At 54.5% G+C, this 25,320-nt stretch overlaps 1 protein-coding gene across 1 annotated transcript in view; it reads left to right on the top strand.

Moving 5' to 3' along the window:
- Nucleotides 1-2,996: 2,996 nt before the first annotated feature.
- MN1 (MN1 proto-oncogene, transcriptional regulator) overlaps nt 2,997-25,320 on the top strand; it is a 40,050-nt gene continuing 17,726 nt past the window's right edge. The window contains exon 1 of the mRNA XM_075434722.1: nt 2,997-6,606. Coding sequence (XP_075290837.1) covers nt 3,150-6,606 — 3,457 coding nt within the window. The 5' untranslated portion in view covers nt 2,997-3,149. The remainder of the gene's footprint in view (nt 6,607-25,320) is intronic.

Here is a 25,320-nt window from a genome sequence, read left to right as displayed (position 1 = left end):
TCGTACCCGTGGTGCAGAGAGAACAGACCATTTCCCCGGAGAAGTACCTGCATATAAACACAACAATAAAGCCCTGATAAAAAGGGTCAGCTACCAATGAAACCCACCATGATTACAACAGTAAGTAATCATCTCCAGCAGTACTCCCGACAGATACACTGCCCAAATGGCATATGATCGCTTGCACAGAAAGTATCTTTTTATGCCACCCTAGAGTGAATGCACCAACAGAAAATGGATTCTAGCAGGAGCAAAGCGAGGTTACTTCTCTGAGGCGGGCGCTTCGCTCACCAGTCTGTCCCAGCAAGGCTGCTTGCGTTCCTTGCCTGTGTTAAAGACTTACCAGCCAGAGAGCCTCAGCCCAGCTGTGCAATTCTGGACGGGTGTCAAAGTGCCAACATTGCTTTGGTTTACAATGCTCTTACTTGTTCTCTTGCACTTACTGTTTTGATCGGCACTCTTAAAACCAATTGATTTTTTTTTTCCTTTTCTTTTTTTTAAATAATCCAGTTTTTAAATTGGATGCCATTTTGGCCAGAAGAATACTGGATAATAAGTGAATGCTGGTTTACACGATGAATTGTTACCATTTCAAGGCAATACCAAGTTTAAGCGAAGAGCCGAGTGCGTGCCCCAGCTGCAGACAGGGACGAGCTGGGGGTACCACCTCTCCGCCCCGTACCCCCACACCCCTGCAGGCTTGCCCTTGGCAGCAACACCCCGGCGCGCAGCAGACCTGCTGCTCTGGCTGTTTGGAAAACATCTCCTTGGGAGCAGAAACCAAAGCGTGTTAATGGTGAGGTGTAAGCTTCAAACAATTCCCATGTGTGACAGAGAAATCGCTACCACACTCACACTAATAGACGAGTCTCCTCAACAGAAGCGTCCTCCTCTCGCTGCGCTCAGGTCACGGTGTGGCACCTGCGGCGAGGTCTGTGCCCGGCGCGTGGCCGCCTTGCTGCGTGCGGAGCCTGTGCGGGCTGCGGACACGCCACAGCCCCTGGCCTGACCCCAGCCCGGGCGAGGCGCGTTTCCCCGAGCGCAGCGCGGCGAGGGGCCGTGTGTCCCGGGAGCCTGTCTCTCTGCCGGGACGCAGTCTGGCTCCCGAGGAACCCAACAGAAGGTGTCTGGGCCTGGGGCGAGCGTTGCTGGGGGGCTCGGACAGGCTGCGGGCAGCCCCGAGTGGGGCTCAGCCCCGGCGCCGGAGCAGGGACCCCCGGGGGCCGCAGGGCCGGCTCAGGGTGCGTCAGTCACGGCAACCACCGTCCTGCCCGGGGCCGCGCAGCCCCGGGGGAAGGCCCTGGCCGCCGGCCCGGGGCCGTTCCGCGCCCGAGGGCGAGAGGGGGCCCCGAGGGGGCTGAGCCGAGGCCCGGCGCGGGGAGCTCCTGCCCGGCGGCTCGGTGGGGCGGTCGGCGCGGCGGCCCGGGCTGCCCCACAGCTGCGACGCGCGGAGGACGGGCGGTGGCCGGGGCTGTGCGCCCGGCCCGGGGGTCACCGCGCAGTGGCCCCGCAGGCCGCGGGACGGCGGCACCTCCCCGGGACCCGGGCGCACGCTTCCCTCGGCAGGGGGCGCTGTGCCCGTTCGGAAGAGCCGGCTCCGACGGCGCGCACGCAGGCGCGAGGGGGCGGGGCCGGGGACCGCGGCCTGGCGGGGTGCGCGGCGGGGTGCGGGCCGGTGCCGCGCTGCGGGGACCCGGGCGCAGGGGCACCGGCTCCCTTCCTCCCTGCCTCCCATCCTCCCTCCCGTAGCGACCGAGCGGGGCTCCCCCTTGCTGCCTCGGTGCCGCTGCCGGGCGGCGCGCAGCTCGGTCCCGCCGGCCCCGCGCCCTGCCCCCCCGGCGCTGCGCTCAGGAATAATTTCCGTGTCCGATTCCATTTCTTCTCTCGTTCTGAAATCTCCCAGCCATCAGCAAGGAGGATAGTTCACATGAAAACTAATTACACAAAATCAATATTTAATCACAGCGCAGCATCCTGATCCTGCAGAAAAAAAATCCCTTTAAAACTCTTCTGCTATACACAAACACTTCTCGGCCGCTTATTTATAGATCTCATGTTTTTCGGTGGGAGCAATTTTTGGTTTTATTTTTTTAAGCCATCGACACGTGCGAGCCGTGACCGCCCGAGGAGCCCGAGGAGCCCTGTCCCGCCGGCCGCTGCCAGCCCCCGGGCCCGGCCGGTGGCTCCCGCTGCGCCGCCCGGCTCCCTGCGCGGCTCCGCTGCCGGCCCGGGCGGCCCCGACGGGGCGCGCCGCTCGGGGACCGGCTCGGGGCCGCCCAGCCCGCGACCGTCGAGCGGGTTCCGCCGGAGCGGGCGGGGCGGGGCGGCCGGGAGCGCGGGAGCGGCCGTGCCCGGTGGGCGGCGCGGGACAGGTCCCGCCGGGCGGTTCCAGCCCCGGAGCCCTCCGCCTCGGCCGCGCCGGGGCTCGAAGCCGGTCCCGACAGCACCTCGGGGCTCTGCGCGGCGCCGCGGCTGCCCGGGCTCGGTGCGCCGGGGGAACCGGGATCGGGCCGAGCCGAGCCGGGCCGAGTCGGGCCGGGGCGGGCCGAGCCGAGCCGGGGCGGGCCGAGGCGGGCCGGGCCGAGCCGGGCCGGGCCGAGCCGAGCCGAGCCGCGCCGAGCCGGGCCCCGGGGCGGGCGGGGCGCAGGGCCGGGCGGCGCGGCGGAGCCACCTTAACGGCGAGCCCCGCCCCGGTGCGCGCGGCGCTCATTGGCGCGGCCGCGGCGGCTGAAATCCGTCGCTAAATGCAAAACTTGTTGCTGCTCCGCCAGCGCCGGCGGAGAGCGAGGCAGCGCGCGGGCAGCGCGGCGCAGCCCTCCCAGCGCACGCCCGCAGCGCCCGCGCCGCCGCGCGCCCGGCGCCGCCGCCGCCGCCGCCGGAGCGCAGCGAGCCGCGGGCAGCGCACGGCCGGCCGGCGATGCGGCGCGCAGCTCCCGGGCGCCGCAGCCTATGAGCGGCGGCGCGCTGCCCCGTCGGGCTCTCGGGCAGCAGCGAGCGGCCAGCCGCCGGGGTGAGCGCGGGCGGGCGGCCGGTGCCGGCGGCGCGGCGGCGCGGCAGGATGTGAGCGGGGCGGCCGAGCGGCGCGGTGCGGGAGCGGCGGGGGAGCGGGACGGCGGAGCGGCCATGCCCTGCTGAGGACGCGGCGCGGGATGTTCGGGCTGGAGCAGTTCGAGCCGCAGAGCGGCAGCCGGAGCGGCGGGCAGGCGGAGCGGGGCTTCGGCCAGCCCGGACTGAGCATGAGCGCGCACTTCAAGCCGCCGGCCTTCCCCGGCGGCGGCCCGGCGGCGGCAGCGGCGGCGGCGGCGGCGGCGGCGGCGGGGGACCCGGCCCTGGGCGCGCTGGGCGAGCCGCCCCTCCTGGGCATGAACATGAGCCTGGCCGGGGACGCCTACGGCTTCCCGGGCCGCGGCCCCGCCGAGCTGCACGGCGGCGGGATGCAGCCGCCGGTGCACGGCTTCTTCGGCGGGCAGCAGCCGCACGGCGGCCACGGCGGCAACCACCACCCCCACCAGCACCCCCCGCCCTTCGGCGGCAGCTTCGGGCCCGACCCCGGCGCCTCCTGCGTGCACGGCGGCCGGCTCCTGGGCTACAGCGGCGCGCTGGGCGGGCAGACGGCGTTCGCCGACGGCTACGAGCACATGGCCGAGAGCCAGGGCGGCGAGGGCTTCGGGCAGCAGCGCGCCGGGACCCTGCCCGACTTCCAGCACCACAGCGCCGGCGCCACCAGCCATGCCGTGCCGGCGCCCTGCCTGCCCCTCGACCAGTCCCCCAACCGCGCTGCCTCCTTCCACGGGCTGCCGGCGGCCGGCTCCTCCGAGCCCCACGGCCTGGAGCAGCGGCGGCTGCCGGCGCAGGGCGGCGTGGACCCGCTGGAATACAATTACCCCGGCGACGGCCCCGCCGGCCACTTCGAGCTGCCCGTGTTCTCGCCGTCGGAGCCCGAGGGGCAGCTGCCGCACTACGGCGGCGGGCGGCAGGTGCCGGCAGGCAGCGGCTTCGCGGGGGCGCCCGCCCTGCCCCGGGCGCCGGGCATGGCCGTGGCCAAAGCGCACCCGCCGCAGCAGCACGGCGTCTTCTTCGAGCGCTTCGGGGGCGCGCGGAAGATGTCCGCCAGCCTGGAGCCGGGGGCGAGCACCAGGCACCCGCTGATGCAGCAGCAGCAGCAGCCGCCGCCGCCGCAGCCGCCGGGTTTGCTGGCCAGACAGAACTCCTGCCCGCCAGCCATCCCTAGGCAACAGCAAACAGAAGCCAACGCTCCCAACCCCAACCTGCAGGACAATGGGCCCATAATGCAGAACCAGCATGCACAGTTTGAATACCCTATTCACAGACTGGAGAACAGGAATATGCATCCCTACACCGACCCCGTCTTTAATATGCAGCACCCTCCTCCGCAGCAGCCACCAAATCAAAGACTGCAGCACTTCGATGCCCCCTACGTGAGCGTCGCCAAGAGGCCGCGGTTCGACTTCCCGGGCAACCCCAGTGTCGAGCGCTGCGCCTCCTGGGGCAGCGGCATGCACGGCCCCGCCATGGAGAGCCACCTCTCCCCGACGGCCTACCCCGGCCTGCCGGGCGAGTTCACCCCGCCGGCGCCCGAGGCCTTCGGGGGGCCGCTGCCGCACGGCGGCCCCGAGCACCCGGCGCTGGCGCAGCGCCAGAACGCGGCCCTGGTGATGAAGCAGATGGCCTCGCGCAGCCAGCAGCGCCTGCGGCCGCCCAGCCTGCAGCAGCTGGGGCACCACGGCGAGGTGGGCCCGCCCGGCGGCCTGCCCCCGCCTGCCTTCGAGCGGGAGCCCGGCGCCGGCGGCCGCAGCTTTGACCCGCCGGCGCCGCACCTGGCCCCCGACAGCGCCTGGTTCACGGGGCCGCCGCCGCCCGGGGAGCTGCTGCCGCGGCGCATGGCAGCGGCGCCGGGGCTGCCGGCCGAGGCGGCGCCCCACGAGCTGGGCCTGCAGCCGGGCAGCACCGCCGTGCTCTTCCGGCCGGGCGCCGGCGGGCTGGGGCTGCCGGAGCCGCTGCGGATGGCGGGTGAGGGGCCTGCGCAGGCCCTGCCCTCGCCCGGCGTGCACCCGCCCTTTGCGCCCGCCATGGGCGGCCTCTCGCAGCTGCAGTCGCCGGGCGGCGGCGTGGCACTGCCCAGCGCTCCCGCCGAGCGCCGCGGCCCCACCGACTTTGCTGCCCAGCCCGGCTTCCCCTTCGCGGCGGCGGCACGGCAGCCAGCGGCCCACGGGCCCGCGCCCGCGCTCAGCGCCTCGCCGGGCGCCTACCCGCCACCGCCACCTGAGTTCCCCCCGCCGCCGCCGCCGCGGCCCGCAGCCAGCAAGCTGGGCGCCCTCTCACTGGGCTCCTTTAACAAGCCGGCCAGCAAGGACAACGTCTTTGGGCAGAGCTGCCTGGCCGCCCTCTCCACCGCCTGCCAGAACATGATCGCCAGCCTGGGCGCCCCCAACCTCAACGTCACCTTCAACAAGAAGAGCCCGGCCGAGGCCAAGCGCAAGCTCAGCCAGGCCGAGCCCGACCCGCCGCCGCCCGCCGCCCCGGACTACTTCCCGGCAGGGCCGCCAGCGAGCGGGGCTGGCGCAGGCAAGGCGTCGGGCACTGCCCCGCTGCTGCCCGCTGAGAGCAGCCTCTCGCCTGGCTACGCGCTGGAGCCGGCGGCCGGCGGCGAGGGGAAGGCGGGCGGCGGGCGGGGGCGGGGCCGTCGGAAACGGGACAGCGGGCATGTCAGCCCCGGCACCTTCTTCGAGAAGTTCTCAGCCGCGGAGGGTGGCGGGGCTGGCGTCAGCCCAGGGCAGCCGGCGGTGCCGGCGGCGGCGGGGGGCCCGCCGGGAGCTGCGGGCACGGAGCGTGGCGGAGGTACCCCCCATGACAAGCCCCTGACCTCGCCCTCCTGGGGCAAGGGCGGCGAGCTGCTGCTGGGGGAGCAGCCTGACCTGATGTCCTCCCTGGACAGCGGCATCCAGAGCGTGACCAAGTCGGACGGCAGCTCCCCGCACGTGGACTTTCCCGACGAGGTCAGCACCAGCTACGGCAATGAGGACGAGGTGTCCTCCAGCTCCGACAACGCCGCCTCCAAGCCCACCCGCAGCCCGCTGCTGGGCGGCTCACCCAAGCTGCCCCGCGGGGAGCACGCACTTCTCAATGGACAGAAGCCCCTGGCCCTCGGCCTCCTCAGTACGTCTACCTCGACCCCCGACAGCTACGGGCTCAGCACCACGGCGGGCGCCCACCCCGGCACGCCGGGCATGGAGCAGGTGCGGACCCCCACGAGCACCTCAGCCCAGGACGAGATCCACCCCCTGGAGATCCTGCAGGCGCAGATCCAGCTCCAGCGGCAGCAGTTCAGCATCTCGGAAGACCAGCCCTTGGGGCTGAAGAGCAAGAAGGGGGAGTGCGCGGGGCAGAACGGGGACAGCGACCTGGGCAGCTGCTGCTCGGAGGGCGTCAAGGGCGCCATGAGCACCATCGACCTGGACTCCCTGATGGCGGAGCACAACTCCACCTGGTACCTGCCCGGCGAGAAGGCCCTGATGGAGGGGCAGGAGGAGGACAAGCCCATGGCGCCCTGGGAGAAGCCCAAGCCCACGAACCCCAGCAAAGAAGGTACTGGTTGTCCCGCGTGGGTGCCGGCCCGTCGGGGGCCGGTGGTCTGCTTGGGGAGGGGGAGGTGGCGGGGCTCCGGCCCCGGGATGCCAGGCACACGCCGGCCCCAGACCTGCTCCACCGTGGTGGGGACCGCAGTGGGTGCTGGATGCCTTCCCGCGCCGGGCTGGGGCTGCGGGATGCCAGGGGGCTCTGCTGGGGCGGGCGGCAGCGGGGACGGAGTGCCTGCTGCCTGGCCAGCCCCGGTGATGGCCGGCCGTGGTGACAGCCACCCGTGCAGTGGTCGCTGCCGCCAGCCCTGCCGGCCCTCCTGGGGAGCGCAGAGGGGCTCCCATGGGCGCTGTGCGGAGGGGCTCCTGGCGGAGCCCCAGCCACGCTCCCGGGCCCGGGGGGCCGTGGAGGGGGGCTGCAGGCGTGGGGTGCCGCTGAGGGGGCTCCCGCGGAGCCCCGCGCCAGCCCAGCCTTCCAGCCGCTTCCCCCAGACTGTTGCAGAGATCTTCCTCCTCCATGAACACACGGGTTTGTCAAGGGTGCCGTCCCTCCAGTTCCCGGTTATTTCCCTGCTTGCGTTAAGAGCCTGTTAGCAGTGCGATACCGAACTGAAAGGCTCTTAACACTTTTTTTTCCTTTAATAGAAAAGCAATTTAAAATAAGGCTCTGGGTCTGCTGGTATAAAACTTGCTTAGCTGACAGATGTTTAATTTCAACATTAGTTGTCATTTTTGATCCTTCCCTGTGTCCAGAGGGCATCATAATTCCCCAAGCTCAGGAAAAAAAAATATTTTAATGGGAAGTCCTCTATTATAAAAGCTGTTTAAGATAAAGATGATTATAGATTCAATTGCTGCCTGTTTTACCTTATCAAAGCCATATTTTCCAAGCTGCCTGACCGTGCGTGTGAATGCCACAATAGATGCACGTGCATGTACCTGCTGTATGAATGCACGCAGGCGATTTTTTGATGTGCCATAAGTACACGTGCGTAATTTATGCAATATAAACTCATTATTCATGCCTAGGAAAGTTGATGGTTTGGTACTGCTAGTGTAGTTCGAAATTGTTTCCATTACATCTGGTTGTACAGGCTGACTTTTTACAGTCCTCAGCGTTCAGTAATTTCGCTGAGAAAAGGATTGGGAAAATCAAAAGGTAGCTGATCTGAAAACCGGGCAATTTCCTACCCCCAGTTCTGGTTGGCTTTCCAGCTTTGGCTTTCTGAAGCGTGAATCCTAGCCCCCACGGTTTGTCTCTTTGTTCATGTTTAATGCCCAGCGCCGGAGCCTCCCATTTCGAGCGGGAGTGTTTAGCATGCACAGCAGACGCTGGGAAGCCCATCAGCATTCTCCATGCTTCACCCAGGCAAGGACATAAATTGGTTTGTTTGGGGCCCTTCTTTTCCATTTTTAAATGGAGTTGCACACAGCATCCTTCCTGGCCCCTTCTCTTTTATTGTTTCTTGTACACAACATCTAGATCTGACTGGATCAATAGCTAGTTAGCACAAATCACAGTTCCTGTCACTTCTACCTTGGCAGCCTCGAACACATATATACGTTCTCTCACAACGCACACACACCCCCCCAGTTATGTGTGCACTCACACACACACACACACACGCATACAGATACGCAGATCTGCACACTGTGCTGTATTTAGAAATAGATTTTAAAAGAGTAACTTGTTCCATAGATCTTCATTTCATGGATTTAAAAAAAAAAACCCTGAGCAGTGATTTAATCCTGAACAGCACATTTATTAAAAGTGTGTTTTGGCATAGAATTATGTCTATTTTGTGTATATGTGGCATATGGAGTGCTGCTTTCTTTAGTGCTTTTAACAGCACTCCTACGTTCACTTTGATCACCGCTATTCTTAGTAACATCTAGTGAAATAAGTAGTTGCTTTCTGGTCGTGATAACCACAGTGTTGCTGTTAAAACAGTTCATCACTGAAGGAAAACCAGTGTTCCTATATAAGGACATGTTTTAGTATTTCAGAGGCTTAACATAAAATAGCAAACCAGTTCTACAACAATGCACAGAGACACTCATTCTGTTTCACACTTCAGTCACTTGAAGGATTTGAATGGGCGGGTTCTTCGGATGAGGAAATTTGTAGAGACCAGCAGAGAATTCCCTCTGACTCTTGTTGGAAGTGATAAAGATACAATAGGTGAGACAAAGCAGGCTGTTCTCCTCTGTTAGCAGAAATAATTTAACTTTACATTGCCATACCCCCGAGTGTCTGAAACTGTGTTTGAGAAAAGGCTCTATTTATCCAGTGATGGAGATTTTAAACCTTTTTAGTCGGCTGGGGTCTGCGTCCGTGGTGTTTGCTCCAGCAGCTCCCCGGTGCACGCGTGCCCGGGAACGCGCAGGCTTCAGACCGCACTCCTGCAAATGTCGAGCGGTTCCTGAGCGTGCTCGGCGCCGGGGCAGCGCTCGCCGTTTCGGGGTGATGCGGGGTGTGATCAGGAGTGAGGTTAGTCGTTAGACCCCGGCTCCCTCACCAACACACAGGCATTGGTGGTGGGCTGCTTAATTACACCTGCCGAGGAGGGAGGGGGTAACGCGCCGGGTGACGGACCCCTCCTGTGGCACTGCCGCACGACGGCTCGGTGGGCTGCGGACGGGCCGGCGGTGGGCGCCTTCCCCTCGGCGGAGCGCTGGCCGCTCGCCTCCCGCGGCGCGGCGACGGGGCCGGGGAGCGGGGCTGCGGCAGGGGTGGGCTCCCCGAAACGCAGCAGAATCCGAACGGTTCGAACACGCCGTTCATCACCGGGGGAAACAACTTGTCTGAGCTGTTTCCGTGGCTGGTCAGATCCCCTGTAGCTACCTCTCCTTTCTCGCAACGGCGTTAAAGCGGTTTGCCGGCACCCAGCAGCCGGTGTGAGCCGGGAGCTCTGAGGGTGGGTGGGAGCAGAGAGCGCTGCTGCGGGCACCTGGCGACGGGTGCCGGTGTAACGCGTACGCACCCGCGTCGTTTGGTGAGAGCCGTTAGCGAGCTCTGTGCGTCTGCTCACGTTTTGTTTCTGGATTTAACGGTATCAGTGCTGGCTGGACCTTGCTCTTCACTGAAGTGTGATTTTCTGTAAGGGGTTTTCTCTGATACATCATTTCTTGTCCTAACATGTTTCATGTGAAGGGGCTGATAGTTTGTTTTTCTCCCCCAAAATGCTTTCTAGAATTTCATGTTTTCCTCTGCTGTGCAGCTAGAGCTGGGAGTGAGATTAATAATACTGAGTCCAGAGAGGTCGTCTTGGCTTCCAACACTGCAGCTCTAGCTGGAAAAGAAAAACCAGATCAAATTCACTTAAAAACCCAGGACCAGTTTAATGGGGTTTTGCTTTGCCTGGTGTGACTGAACCGGAACAATTTCCCCTTCAGTGAAATGTTGATTAGTATTCTCTAGAAGCCTGGTAATTAAGTGCTGGTGGGGTTTTGTTTTTAGTTTTTAATTGAAATTTTGAAGGTCCTGTACTGCAGATGTCAGGTGAAGACATTAATACGTAACCTAGAACCATGCAGGTGTTGATTGGAAAAAATTGCAATGTACTCTGTTGCTCGGTGGCGTTTGGCTCGTCTGTCTGAGCTGATGGGCACGTGCGGTGCAGCACGGTTAGTTTTCATCTCTGAGCGTTTGTTAATATTTCATCGTAACACCAAACCTACCATGTGAGTGAGTCAGCAGGCCAAAACTCTTGACGAAGCGGTGTGTAACATCTGTAAATTGCTACCAAGTACATTAACAAAGGTCAAATGTGGCCCAGATGCAGCTAGGAGCCTTTGTTCTCTTTCTCTTCCTCATGTGTTCTGCTGTGTGCTTTTATTTTTAAATACTGCTAAATTCTTTTAGAGGCTTCACCGAGGGACTAGGCTTGTTTACGGAGACCGAGTTTGTGAGACCTCTTGTGAGGTATTTCAAACCCTTAAATGCCACTGAAAGCGAGAGGTGATTTGGAACGGTTTGCGCGGTAGTGAGGACTGTTGGAAAGGAGTTCACTGACGAAGCTCAGCGCACTTCGCAGCAATGGAGCTGCGATTCCTGGGGCTGCTTTGTTTGCTTGAAAGGGCTGTTTAAACTTACACAAAGAATTTTAACAGTTACTGAAAAAAATGCTGTTGCCTTTGCCAAGAAGCTATGTGGTGTACTCCACAGATATGAAATGCACATTTTTCGTAAATGGTCTGGACTAGGATGCAGATTTATGAGAAAAGAATACTCCCACTGCATATTGCAGGAGGGAGTTCAGTGTGCATTAGGCTTGGGTTTAATATGAGCTTTTAAACTCTTCTGATCTGTTAAAAAAATATAAAATTGAGAAGTTGCCCCTGCTTGGTTTGGCTGTGTGTGAATGCCAGTGATACTCTATTGTTTACACCTTGACTGACTGTCATTTTTATATTTTCTGCTAGAAAATGGTCCTGTTTGTTTAGAAGTGTTTTCCTTTGTTTTATAAACATTACACAGCAGTGTGTTTGTAGACCTTCACGGCAGGTATTAGAGAAGGCAAAGGGCAGAGTTTTCAATATTATTTGTTATTGCTGCTCTAATGCACAAAGATATTTAGTGCAGAATGTGTGATTTACTGGCGTTTCAGTAGCTACCGTAACCACTCTGTTTGCCTTTGCATCCATCCGTCTGTCTGTCTATTAATTTCTAGTCTTCAGATTTACCTGCTCCACCCGTTTTAGTGGACAGTCTACCTGTGTTTGAATTAAGGCAGATCACAAATTTGGTTTGTGTCAAGATGCTTTCTTTTGCCAAAGTCTGTTATTTTATAACAGCATGCTTAGTTGTAAGGTTGGTTTTAACGGAGATGTTTTGTACACGCTTGGTGTGGGAGAGTGCACGAGACAGACTTTGGGGGATGTATTTCTTGAAATTGGTGTGTGAATGTGCTTCAGATCTTTACATCTGATGTAAAAGGAAATTAATTAGACTTAATATTTATATATGAGCATAGATGAGAGCATAGATTTATTCCAATCTGTGATGTATTACACCATGTCTGCTCTTAATTTCTGATGTGCGATACCTGTTTTTTTACCAATGACCTAGTGCAGTGCTGTGCCATAAAACTGCAAATAATTTTTTGCTAAAAACAGTTATTAATCAGCAATGCCTACAGGTGCAGTTTGTTGTTACTTGTATGGAGCAAAGCATAAGGCATTACACAGAAGTCTAACCTGAAAGTATATAGGCTGCTTTTATTTGTAACAGCTGACTCCCAGCTTCTGCAATGCTCTGTACCAGGGAGAGGTTTTGGTACAGCAAAACGTCTTTATGGCCATATAAAATTTTAGTACTAGACAAATTACGTTTTTAGTCTGTGGTTTCTTGTGTATTTCTATTAAATACAAGTGTGGGTAAAGTATCCACAGCAAGTGTAAAGCCAGGTCTAATATGAATCTTCAGGTGGCCTAACACATATGCTTTTTAAATTCTAAATTTACTGAATTATGGTAAACAATTTAATTACAAAATTCCTGGAGCACATTGAGAGTATCAAAAGAGACTGGTCAAATTGTGGTTGGTGGGTCTATCCCTGTTTTGTCGCTAGCGTAAATTAGATCGTCCTGAGCGTGTCTGGGGCTGGAGCGCTTCGATGCAGATGGTGTGGACAACGCGCGTCAGGCAACGGATGCCTGCCTGCCTCCAGCCAGCAGCCAGCTTTCTGCCAGACTGTCCTGGTTCTCCTGTGAAAAATCTAAGCCCTTGGAAAGAGCAAAGTTTGCACCTGTAAATACATCCGTACAGTTTTGCGTGGGATTGTTAAGATCAGTGTGTTGGGTTTTTTTTAAATACAGAATTATTCTTGTTTGATTTGTTTAAGGGGCATTTTTAAAGAGGGAGTTTCCGTTAATGAGGTGTATTGAGAGCACAGCTTGCTTGTGCATTTGCTCAGCATCAGTTCTTGGGTAAGGGACACAGGACAGGGAACCCTGTGGAAATTGGATAGTGAAGCTGTGGAACCTTCCAGGAAACTGAAGGTCTGCCCTGACTTTCTGGATTTTGGTTAGAATTCTCAGCGTTTAAAATGTAAATCTGAATTTTTCTATTCTGTAGATAGACTCCAGTTTGCACATAGTGATGACATGACTAGCTTATGTAAAAATACTGATATTCTTTGTAGCTAGCTGCTTTCCCTCTGCAAAACACGTTTGTGTTGGTGCAGTTAAAATGTTACAAATTATTAGTGACCTTTTTTAATGCAAAGATTTTTTTTTTATACAAATTTAAATATATTTTACGGATTATGTGCCAATGTTCCAAAGTCAAATACCTTTTACATTTAAAGCTGAGAAGTGAACAGTTGGAGGTCTAATCCATTATTTTTTACAAGCTGACTTTCTTAAGACTTCAAAGAGAACATCTTGGATGATGCTGCTTTGCTGCTGCTGGCCTCAGCACCCCTTCTTCTCGTCTCCCCCCCAACGCCCTCGCCTCTAAGTCTTCGTGTCCTGTTCGTCTCCTGGCAAATGACAAAAGCATATCTGTGCAGGGAGTGCATTTTCCTTAATCGATATAGTAAGTTGTAAGGCTTGATGATCTAGAAATGTACTCTTGGTGTTGCACTTTTTACGTATACACTGATGCGAGAGATGTTGTGGTTGCTGCTTTTCTGGTAGTCTTCTCCCCCTTACCAGGGCTATCTTTTGTAGCAGGACAGGCAGTACCGTAGGAGTGTGGGTGTTCAGCAGCCGAGAGTTCTGGCTTGTGCCCTTTTGAGACATCTGGCTCCAACCTAGAGTGCATCCCTTTCGCATAGGATTGGGTCTCACCTGTGCTCGCCATTTTTAAATAAAGTTTTTCCAAGTTTTGTCTTGCCCCACTTAGTAACTGTTCTGTTGTGTTTTACGGTATCGCTCCCCAAGGTGCACATACGTAGCAGTCATGGGAAGCGCCTGAGAACAAACTGTTTCTCGTCTGCGTGCTTAACTTCAGCTGGGCATCTGTAGCTGTGCAATTTATGTCTGTTTGTTTTCAGTTTTAGGAAATGTATTTGTGTCTGTTTAGTATTTTTACATAAAATGCAGTACATGACACTGCGTTGTCTAAATTTTTATTAGCTTTTAAGATTTGTCTAAAGAAGCTTTTTTTTGGTTTGGTAAGCAGAAATCTGGTTACGTTTAAGTGCTCCTTTAATAGATTTTTTTTTTTTAATCATTAAAAGCAGTTTATTTGAGTTTAAACACAAACAGCACATGTGAGCGCTCTGAAGGGCTACGCTAGTTCTTTACAGCGCTGCAGCCTAGCTCTGATGGCCACTTTGCTTGAACTTTTGGATATTTATCTTTTCTTCCCCCTCCCCCTCTGTTTGTAGCATTTAAAAAGTGAAATGAGAAAACCGAGTTGATACCTTTTTTTCTTTTAACACTCTTACCTTCAGTTCTGACCGCTGGGTCTTTAGGACTTGCTACTCTTGATCACAGAAAAGCCTGTAATCAGGCAGTCGTTGGGGGTCAGCGGGTTTTTTTGTGGTAAAATATATGTTTTCAGAGTTAAGTCTGCATTTAATTGATTTTGTGAATTAGTATTCATGAAATATTAGAAAGCATTTGTATTGCTAATAGAAAGATCATCCTGAGGCTGAGGAAGCACAATTAATTGAAAAAGAAGTGGTTTGTAAAGTGAAGAAAATTTTAAAACATTTCATACCCTAATTAAGAATATACTCTTGATTTAAAATTGAGAATATTAATTTGCTGTGTTAAGCAAATACACTAAAAACTCCTGGACTCAGTCATAGCCTTACTTCCTCCTCTTAATCCTCTCCCAAAATGCAGTTTTAAGAAGAAAGGCGTGACTTTTTTTTTTTTTTTTTTTTAAGTGTAGCTTGGAACCATTTTGCTAGAAAGATGTAAATTGATCTATTAACTTAGGAAATGAAGGCTGGACTGGGGTTATTATCTGGTCAGAATTTTAGGATCTCTTTCCTAGAAAAATCTACTAATTTTTGGGGGAAGGTGGGTGTACTCTTCGTCTGTACTGACATTTTAAAGCCTTTCGGTTGTGCGCAAGAGAAGCCACGGGAAGCTGAGGATGCAGTAGCTGAAGGCTGTTTAAGAGACACAGATGTGAACGCACCGCAGGCAGGGCTGGGTCCCCGGGGACTGGGACGGAGCCTTCCCTGCCATCCGCTGCTGGAGGTGATGCTCCGGTTGTCTGCCGGGTGAGAACAGGCGGACGGGGACGTCTACCTGAGCGTTCCCGTCTCCTGGCTAGATGGCACAGTCGGTCAAATCATTACCATTGCACTTAGGAATACTGGGGTTCGTGTTTGATTTAGATTGCAGCGAAGTCTGTATTCAGGTCCTACTCTATTATTATTTTTATTATTTAAGATCATATTTATTGCACTATAAATTGACACAGTGCTTTAGAAACCTGGGAGATGTTCCCACTGCGAGAGATTTATAGTCCAAATGAGATGAAACAGACGTCGTTCAGCCACACAGCTGACGGTTTACCAGAGGAGGCTCACCGGTCCCCAGTAAACCATCAGCTGCGTGGCTGAACGACCGCGGTGCCACCAGGGCAGGGCCGAGGCCTGGAGCCTGGCTTTGGCAGAGGATGCTGGTGGGGCGCGCGGTGGGGACTGGCCGGGCTGAGCCGGAGGGACCCTGGGGCAGTCGGATACCTAGCGACGGCTGGCGTGCTGGGACCGAACAGTGCTGGGATGGAGCGTGCGACCGGGGCTCTGGCTGTGGTGGCTAGGAAGTGTCTGTGGGCAGGGGGGAGGAAGAGCTATGGGTGTCTTGTGCCACGCAGTAATTAATTTCTGCATCGATTACTCCTTCCTCCGGTGTGTTTGGTGGGGACGGTGCAGCCGTGCTGCCCTCCCTGGTGCGGCGTTTCTCCTGTCCCAGAAAAACACCACATAAAACCCGTTGCGGCACATCTGATCCAGCGTGCGAGTGAATTGCTAATTAATTTCTCAGTCTGAGCAACAGGAAAAGAAACCGAAATGATGTGGAAGTGGTCCGATGCGAGGTGGGTTCTCACGTCCACCAGGCGCCTGGGGATGGAAGCATCGCTGCGGGTGGGCTGCTCCTGGCTCCTCTCCTCGGGGCGAGGGGAGGGGAGGATCCTCCCCCACCAGGACCTGACCTGGAGGGTTGAGCTGTCCGGCGCGTCACAGCACTGGGACCACTGAAACCTGGAGTGGTACTGGTGTAATATTGCTAGAAACAGGGTATCCCTTGCCAGGCAGAGAACTTTTTGCAGCTAATGTTAACAGGCATTTTTGATCCGACTCATTTGTTTGGTTAATTTTTATTGGTGCCAAAATGTTACACTGAAAACTTTTTTTGCCTGGTCTGAAGAGTAGCCCTAATTTCAGACCAAATACAGTTTTAAAAGCAATAAAAGAATAACTGTGCCTATTGTTTGTATTCTACAAAAAAAAAAAAAGGAATTCCCCAGTAATCGTAATAAAAATTACCACAATCTATGAGACAATACTTCTGAAACACTTCACAAATAGTGTTATCATTCAAAGTGCAAAGCAGCTGGTATTTTATGATGGAACAGATTTTATTGTTGCTGGATATAGGGTCAAACGCTTGCAACACATTCTTGATTTTAAACAAACCAAAAACACAAGTGCTTTTGTGAAGATAAAATCAGTATGTGCGCTCTCTTTTTTTTTTTTCTTTTCCTGGATGCTGTAGTTCCCTGCTCTACCTCTAAATATAGGCACATGCTGTTCTTTTTATGCTGGGAGAAACAGCTAGCATCCCAACTCGCTGTGCTCTCTACCACGCTGTCGTTCTAGAGGCAGAGGGAAAAATAGGACTATTTCAGCATAATTAAAATCTCGTACTAGCTGTTTTGAGATAGGCAAATCACCAAAAAAAAAGAGATAATAGCAGAATATTTCTTCCTTCTGTTTTTGTTGTTATTATTTGCCGTCAGTGGGAAGTTTCGTGCCGTGGTCAGTCATTCAGCTGTAGCTGTCTGCAAAACGGGTGTGAACTGAGATGGCTTGAAAACTGTGCTGGGGGCCTGGGGCAGCTGTCCCAGGCAGAGCTACAGGGAGCTCGGGGGCAGCCTCAGTTACTTGGTTTCTCTCAAAAGTATTTAAACTTCGTGCACGCCAAGTGGTGTTAGGTACTGCGTGGTGCAGGGGTTTGTCCTGCAGACGGATCAAGTGAGCACACTGCATCCCGAGTGGCCTTGCATTAGCGGAGGTGCTTGCGGGGGCTGCGGGAGTGCGTTTGCGGCCGCGGGGCTGGGGGTGCTCGGGGTCGGGGATGCCGTGGTCGGGCTCTGCTGGGGCTCCCCGGCGTGCAGCCGGGCGCTGGCGTGGCGTGGGAGCCTGGCTCTGCAGGTGGACGAGAGCCGCCATGGAAACGTGGGGTCTTTAACAGAGCGGTCAAGTTCTACTCCAAATAATTACCCAACTGCTCTTATGTTTTGTGTAGCTTTTGCCAGAGTGGTTTATACCAAAGATGCTGAAATGCTTCGGTTACAGATAAGAACAGATTAAAAATCTCTTCCTTGCATCAGACGAGCACGAGATTCGGGAGCTGGAGAAACATGCAGTCGGAGAGACTGTGATACAATTACACTTTTATGTCTACCTATTAAGCATAATGAAGGGTTGGTCGCTGGCCTTAAATTTGGAAAGAGCTTACTGTAAAGTTTAAAACAGAAGTATATTCCTGTAATTACTGCTTTGCAGCGAGGAGTACGGCTGGGAAAAGGGAATGAAAACTCTTCATTGTCCACTCGTATTTCCGTAACTGCTACACTTTTAAATGTCTGTTTTCAGAGATAAAATTTTTTGTTACACTAATTTTCAGAAGTAAGCTAATAAAAGCCAACACAGGAAAAAAATGAAAGAGATGGAGAATGTGAAATGAGCAGTGCTTAGAAAATATACAGCTTTAACTTCTTTTGTGAGCCCTGCTGCATCATTTGGAGAAGCAGTTGATTTGGTTATCAAGCGCTAGGCCAGCGCACTGTTTTGGTTTGTGTTCACTTGAGCTTGAGGTATTTGATGATAAAATTTAGAATTTTAAAAACCTTGAGTCTTATGTTTGCCTTTATTTGTACTAGATGAAGCAAACCTGGTAAAACATGGTTCAGGCAGTTCCAAGTCTGCTTTTATTTGACTTTATTCTTGTTGCCTGATGGCAATGGATCAGGCAAACTTGGATCAGAGTGTCAGTTATTTGAAATTATTGTTTAGATTATATTCAGTTTCAAATGGTGTGAAACTATTTGTAGTGAGAAATGAGCGTTTGTTTATGATGATAAAAATAGGTTTTCCTAGCCTACATTTTTTTCATTGTATGTAATAGTAACTGTTACAGCTCAGAATATCTCTGTGCAATTTTTCAAAGTGATAACGCAGCAAGATTTCGCTCTTTGTACGCGTTTGGGACTGTGCGCTGCGTTGAAGAGGAGCTGTTTCTGCTTCGTACAGCGAAGAAGAGGGGGAAGACCAAGCTTTTCTTGTCCCTTAGCAAAAAACAGCTAAAACACATCCTTTTTCATCCTTCCCACAGAAATTTGGCTTGCATTTTTGAGATGGAGGGCCTTTTCATTTCCTTTTCCTACCACCTTTTAAGATGTGCTATACTGGCCTTTCTCCTCCTTTTTGTGGAGCTTCCCTTGGAATCTGGTTGAAGGTGTTAAATTTGAAATGTTCCTGAAGGCTGCTCCTGCCTTCCACAGTGGTCTGGCCCAAATAGAAATGTGAAAAGTTCTGATTACTGAGGTGCAAAGAATACTGTAAATGGGTTATGCAGAAAAAACCATTTAGATAAAAATGCAATTTTGCCTTCCATATACACTGAGAAGAATTAATAGCACATTCTTCCTAAATGGGTACTTCTATATTGTATTTTCACCTTAATGAAATTCTCTCCAAAACAGGAGTGTTTCATTTAAAATTTTGTAGCAAAATTGATCTGTCTTTATCCTCGGTGCTCACCCGCTTTGGTTAAATCTTGCTGAAACGACTGCTGTGGGCTGTCTGGGTGCTTTGTGGGAGGCAGACATGGGGTTCCAAGGTCGGTGCCACAGGCTGACTCTCCGTCCCGCCGCGGGGCATGCGTCGCGGGCACTCCTCGCCCGTCTGATTTCACATCTGGATTGGTGCTTTTCGGTGGGGTGGGACGGGGCGTGTGCTGCCGCGGCGACTCAGCCTGTGGCCACCGTGCAGGGGAGGCACGGGTACGTCGCTCAACGGGTGGCTTTTGCCAGAAATGCTCCGAAAGGCCAAACTGCCAAGCCCGGGGTGACGCGGCCGTGTCGTGGCCTCTGCCGGCGTCAGCCCTGCGTGGGTTCGTCGTCGCAGACCGGGAGCACCGGGGGTGAGCCTGAACGTGGCGTGACCTGGCAGCACTTGCCGCTGCTTGCAAAAGTGTCCCTTTTCTCCAGAAAGTAAAGAAATGCCTGATTGAAAAAAGAAGCAGCAATGCTCTGTGGTGGTAGGGAAACTGGAGTGGAGATGGCCCCTGGGAGACTCGGTGTGCCGGCGGGCACTGCGGAGGACCCGCTTGGGGCGTCTCTGTGGCACTCGGCACGGCCCGTGGCACTGATGGGAGCGCTGCCGCCGTCCCGGTGCCAAGCCCGCCGGTGGGGCACGTCCCGCCGTGCTGTCGGCTGGTGGCGCGGGGGTTAGTCCCCGTGGGACACAGTGCGCGGCTGGACCCAGCGATGGTGACATCTGTCCATCTGCAGTGTCGGTGCCTCCTTCCTCTACTCTTTCAGAGCAATTACCCCTTGCACAGGCCGGCGTCTGGCCATCGCCAGCCCTGGCTCGGTGCGGCCATGGGTCGCTGGCTCTCGCGGCAGGGAGCGATGCCGGCCCTTCCCTGGGCGCAGGCGTTCGTGAGGCAGGTGAGGGGTTATTGCCTTTCCAGCAAGCCCGCCGTAGTGGTGAACAGCCAGTCCCAGGCAGCAGAAAACGGAAGCACGTAGTCATACTTTTTAACGATTTCCTTTTTAATGAAGAGGTTTCAATATAAAGGTGAGAAAAAAACTGTACTGTAGGAACAGGGCTAATAGAAAGACTCCTGCTTTAAGCAGCTATTCACTGCAGAGTTGCAGAGTTGGAGTAGGGAAAATTGTTTTATTAAATAAATTGTTTGGTGTTTTCATAGTTTTAGTAAAACGGTTCCCACATATAAGCAGTGCTCATAATGATGGAGACGTGGATAGGAGCTGATACAATGCAAAGTCTCCATGTTCAAAATAAAAATCTCCTTTGGCAGCAGCACTGAGCAGCCTTTTGCATCATTTTTGTGATAAACTGCTTTTCATGGGACTCTGTGCTTGGGGTATCCCCCAAAACATGAAATACAGGAAGAACGTAAGGCCTTGTTTTGTCAAGGCACTTCTGATGCCTGTAAAAGCCCTCTAGAGCTGTTCTCTGTAATACTGTCTGAAAATGTATTTTTTTGGACACCCTCCTTGAAACCAAAATCTTGGTAGCCTATTGCAGGTGTCATGCATTGGGGTTTTAATGGCTTTTTTTGGACCCAGATGTTGCTCCCCTGCCTGTGTTCAAAGGGTCTGCTCCTGCACAGCTGCCAGACTGGAGCCGGTGGAAGAATTGCTGCTGCCTTAGCCGTTCCGCGAGCAACCAGATACGGATGGGGACGGTGTGTGGGACGGTCCCTGTTTGTTGGTCTGTTTGGAAGGCTGGGGAGGAGCGGCCGCATAGCCACTCGTGACAACCACCTTACCCGGGTGACGCTGTGCCCAGGCAGGCAGAAGGTGCCCCAGCCTCTGGCGTGCACGTTGCCGGCAGGACGGCGCGGCGGGGGCTGCGGCGGGGGCAGCTCCCCTTTCCTTCTGGGAGAGCGGCAGTGGTCCCGTCGGAAAGGTGCGTCTTTCCCAGAGCCGATGGGTGGGAACGCTGTGCGTGCTGTGGGGCAGGGACAGCCCTGGGACGCCGTCGCTGCCGCCTGTGTGGTGCCGCTGGAGGACGGGCAGGCACTGGGTCGGCCGACCCGGTCACTGCCCCCTGCGCCGCGATTGCCAGGAGACGAGTGGCTTCCGTGGGTTCCCCCTGTGCTCCCGGTTTGCAGCTCGCGGGGGGTCACCGCGTGCTGCGATGCGTTATTCCAGCCTGTTCTCAGGCTCCCTCACCGGAGCTCCCGCGTGGCGCACGCCTGTGGCTCTCCAGGTGGGTTGATACCTCCTTCAGAGGCTCGGCATCCGTTTGCTGTCTTTCTGACTCTTACTCCTAATAAACACCGAGCTTAATCCAAATTCTGTTTTTGGAAGGGGTATTTATAGTCGGTGAGGCTTTGACTACTTACAGTCATCTTCCAATAGTCTTCCAATCAAAGAACATAAAAATACTATACTCCTCATTAGGTGGGTTACATAATAGCTATTTATTCAGTCACAAAATTTCCTTTTTGTGATTCACTTTTTGTGAATCACAGTAGTTCAGCGCAGATTGCAAATCACGACTTTTACAGCCAAATATGCGAATCCCTGGGATGAAATGTTGACAATTTAAATATTTCAGTGTAGTTCTTTGTAACTGGCAAGTTTTGTATTAATAGGACATTGGTTCTTGAGGTTTTGTGTAAAATGAAATAAGAAGGCCCACAAAAATATTGCTCGAAGTAGCTCTGGAAGGCAAACATTTCTGACCAGTTACAGTCTGCGTTCTCACTTGCAGTGCTTGAAAATGTGCGGCGTAGCGTGTCGCGCTGCGCCGAGTGCTGGTTGTGGGGGTGAGCCCCAAGTGCTCTGCGGCCCTGGGAAGGCTGAGGCCCCTGCAGGGCCGAGCCGCGGGCGGGCGCGGGGGTCTCGGTTGTCGCCTGCCGGGCAGGGCACGTCGCCGTGCGGACCCGGCGCTTGCCCTGCTCCTCAGGAGAGCAGGCACTGCCGGACCTGCGTGTCCAGGTCTGCCGCAGCCATCTTCTTGTCAGGAAATCCAAAACGCGGCGTCCGAGAAGGAGAGCGCGGTGCACCGAGCCGAACCGCGGGCTGCTCCCCGGCTGCTGCCCGGGCTGCTTCATGCCCTCGGACATGAGTGTTTGCTACCCTGTGCGAACGGTTAACCGTTCAGAGAGTGCTGCTGGATTCCACTCTGGGTATGAATTTCCTACGCGTCACTGTTTTATTTTTTAATATTTTTTTTTTGCTGTTGGTGGTGAGTGTACGTGGCAAGCACACTGCATATGAAGTTGTGCATTTAAGCGTTGGTTGGTGCAGTAAAAATCTCGACGGCCATTGTTTCCATCAAAAAAACCACTTCTCATCTTCAAAGTTACTGCTGTTACAATAATTTTCTCTCTGAACATGTCAGGATTCTGTCGTTGGTTGTATACTGATTGTCTCTTGTCATTGCACAAATATATTTTTTTTAGTAGACAGAGACGTTTTTCAGTTCAGCACAGTTCATCCCCCATCCCAGTAATTCTTTAAAAAAAGAGAGTGTGTTGAAAACAGATATTTAAGAATATAGATCTTCAAGAAAATAACTGGTTTTGACTTTTTATTTTCCTGGGAATTTTATAAATCTGATGTCAAATATAGCTTTCTCTTACAATTTGAGCTTAGACTTTCAAAATTCTCCTCTCCCCGCCTTCTTTTTGCTTTTGATTGCACCAGAAATTACTATTTCAGATATTTTCTTCTACTTTTTCATTTGCTGTTTTTGCAACTTACACCACACAAAAAGGATAAATCTCTGTAATTCTACCACGAGTTTATTCAGCTTTAGACAAGTTTTTCTGGGAGGTAAAAAAAAAAGATAATGGAAAAGGGGGTTTAGAAAATTGAATAGTGCTTATTCTTTTACCAAAAAAGAAAGTGAAAAACTAGATTTTTCCATTTTGTGTGCTTCTGTTCTCTGAAGCTGTGAAGGCTTTAGAAAAGAAATGTTGGAAAAGAAAACGAGGGGAGATAAGTGATTAAATAAGCATTAACACTCATTTTTATGGTTACTGGGGAAAAGAAAGAGCGTACAGGATGAACTCTCATGGCCAACTTTTAAAAATATATGTGAAAATTAAAAAATGTTTGTAAAAATCAGTAGGCTGGCACTGTGTTAGTGATGCCGTTGTGCCGACGGCTCCACTGCTCAGCATCCCCCCTCCTGGCCGGCTCCTGGGCCGAGGAGGTGGCTGTGAGAGGGGAGGGGGTGCGGCACGGGTGGAGGTCGGTCAGTTGGGTGCGTGGGTGGTCAGTCATTAGCTGGCTGGGTGGGTGGGTGGTTTGCTTGTTTTTACAGCGGCTGTCTGGCCTGGGGGACCGAAGGCTCTGCTGCCAGACCCTCCCTGCCCTGCTCTCCGTCGAGGACTGGTCCAAAGCCTTGGCAAGTGCTCGCCAAGGCCGCTGCCATCAGGAGCTGTTTTCTGGTTCATACGACGTGTGCCGGTGGTCTGCCCACTTTCCAGGGCCAGGCGTTTCCGTTGCTGCTGTGGTGGGTGCTCATGGACATGTTGCAGCTCTCCAAGCGCAGCGATGGAATGAAGGCACCCTGGAAGCAGAGCTCCTCTCCCGCTGCTGCTGAGGATGGCGTTGGTGAGGAGAGACATGCTGGCTTTGTGCCTGCTCGTGGCTGATGGCTGAAGTTGTGGTGCTCTGCAGTAGTATGATACTCACCTTGGACCAAAGAGCAGGGGACCTTCTGAAATGGACGGTGCCTTGGGAAGGTCCTCTGCAAGATGAGTGAAAACCCAGGGCCAAGAGCGTTTGCAGTTGTCTTGCTCCATGTGTATGTGCAATCTCTTCCATCACCAAGTGATTTTGATGCCACCAGGGTAGTGGGAAAACTGGGTAAAAATGGGGGACAGTAGAACTGCATCAAGCACTGAGCAGATCTGTCCCTCAGAAGATGGGTAGCCTGTAAGAACGGCAGCAGACCCCCATGCCAGGCAAAATCTGCAGACCTGTACCTGGCCGTGATCACGTGCGTGCATGTGTGCTGCAGGCTGTGAACCGCGTCACTCGATGGCTGTACTGCTTCAGAGGGTTGAGCACGACGAAATCGAAGGGACCCTCTCAGTGGGCTTTGCCTGCATGGTTTCATGTGATGGAAGTCTTTACGGCAGAGCTTGTAAATCCTGGCTGTGGTTTTGAACAGGCGCTTTCTGCTCTTGTGCTTTGGAAGGAGAAGAGCTAAAAAGGACTTGCTGTGTCTTTAAACTTGCAGAGCCTCAAAACCTCCCTGGGAAGTTGAAGGGGGAAGGGACCCTTTCAGGATTAATTAAACAGAGATGTCTTGCTGTAGACTTCAGGGTTTACTGATAAATGCCAGCCCCTCACCCATGTCTCGTGGTGGCTGCTATTACTTAATCAGGGCTGTTACCACAAGTCTGAGGAATCTTCCCTTTCTCCTCCGCTGTCTTCCCTTTGCCTGTCCTCCCAGCCTGTTTGTTTGTGTACGGTTCGGTTTTCCATGCCAGGGAGCAGCAGAGTGGAAATGTCAGGGGTCAGGCTGCAGGCAGGGCAGGCAGGGAGCAGGCAGCCCAGCTCCTGCAGCGTTGGCCTTGCTGAGAAACCGGAGATGGGTTTGTTCCAGGCGAGATTAACTCTTTCAGCACAGCTGCCTTCTGCTCGAGAAGACCTGGAGGGCTGGGGGCACAGTGGGCGCGTTGAGACACGGCGTTGAGACACGGCGTTGAGACACGGCGTTCGGTCTCTCCGGTGGCGTGCCCTCGCGGCCCCGCTGGTGGTGGGTTGCGGCTGCGGCTGCCGTTTCGCTCGCCCCCTCCTCTGAGCCCGGCAGGCCCAGCGGTGCGTCTGCCATGGCAGCTGTGCCGCTGGGGGACGAGGCTGCGTGGATCCAAACCTCCGAGAAGGACGGGGCATCGCATAGATCATTGCAACGCTGTTGTGGATACCTCTGTTTCTCAGCATGTTTTCCAGTAAACGAAGCGTTCATCCACAAAGGGCATGACGCTGCTGTTCAGGGACGCGCTTTCGAGCAGCGGCGTGACTCGGGGTTTGCCACGCAGGAGATACCTAAAGGATGGGCTGAATCCCCTTGCCTTCAGAATAACCAGTTCTGATGCTGGGCCGATCGACTCAGCATCATCTCACCGGCTGAAAGATAGGTGCAGTGCAGGGCTCTGCACGTGCAGCAGCCCTGGCTGGCGGTGAAGTGGGAGCTGGGGTTTGGTGAGGGTTTTGGTTGCATGACTCCAGCTGCACTACCTGAGTCGTTCCCCGCCTGTGCAAATGAAGGCTGTGGATCGGTGGTGGCTGGAGGATTTTGTTTGTTTGGTGCCGCCTTTGCGTTCCTGTTGGGGTAGTGAAGCGGGCGCTGAAGAGCCGACCAAGTCTTGCAGAGCTCAAGCAGTGCCCTGCTGGGGACAGCTGCAGGTGGAGATTGCAAGGCAGTCCTCGCGCTGTTGCATGGTAGCCCCTTCGTATTTGGCATTATTTCAGTGGTGAGATTTTGGTGTGGAACTTGCACGTGTGGAGCTAACGGGTCTCTGCAGAGGCAGGACGGGTGAGGGGCTGCAGTGGCAGTCACCCCGTCAGCGTAGGGTTGTGTTTGTGACCAGAGCCCGTTCACAGAGGGGTCTGGGTCTCGCTGCTTTGTTTCTGATTTTATGGATGTGTCCATAAGCTCTCAAGGTCTTGCAGCCCACGTGCGTGGGAAGGTGTTCAGCTGTTGCCTAATCGGCTCACCCCCTCAACGCTGTTCTGTGCTGCGTAACCGCTTTGTACAGGGGTGGTGAACATGCCACCGCACGCTGCTCTGCTGTGAGTTAAGGGATG

The sequence above is a fragment of the Opisthocomus hoazin genome, chromosome 13 (assembly GCF_030867145.1).
Source record: "Opisthocomus hoazin isolate bOpiHoa1 chromosome 13, bOpiHoa1.hap1, whole genome shotgun sequence".
NCBI lineage: Eukaryota > Metazoa > Chordata > Aves > Opisthocomiformes > Opisthocomidae > Opisthocomus > Opisthocomus hoazin.
This window is presented reverse-complemented; position numbering and strand designations above follow the sequence as displayed.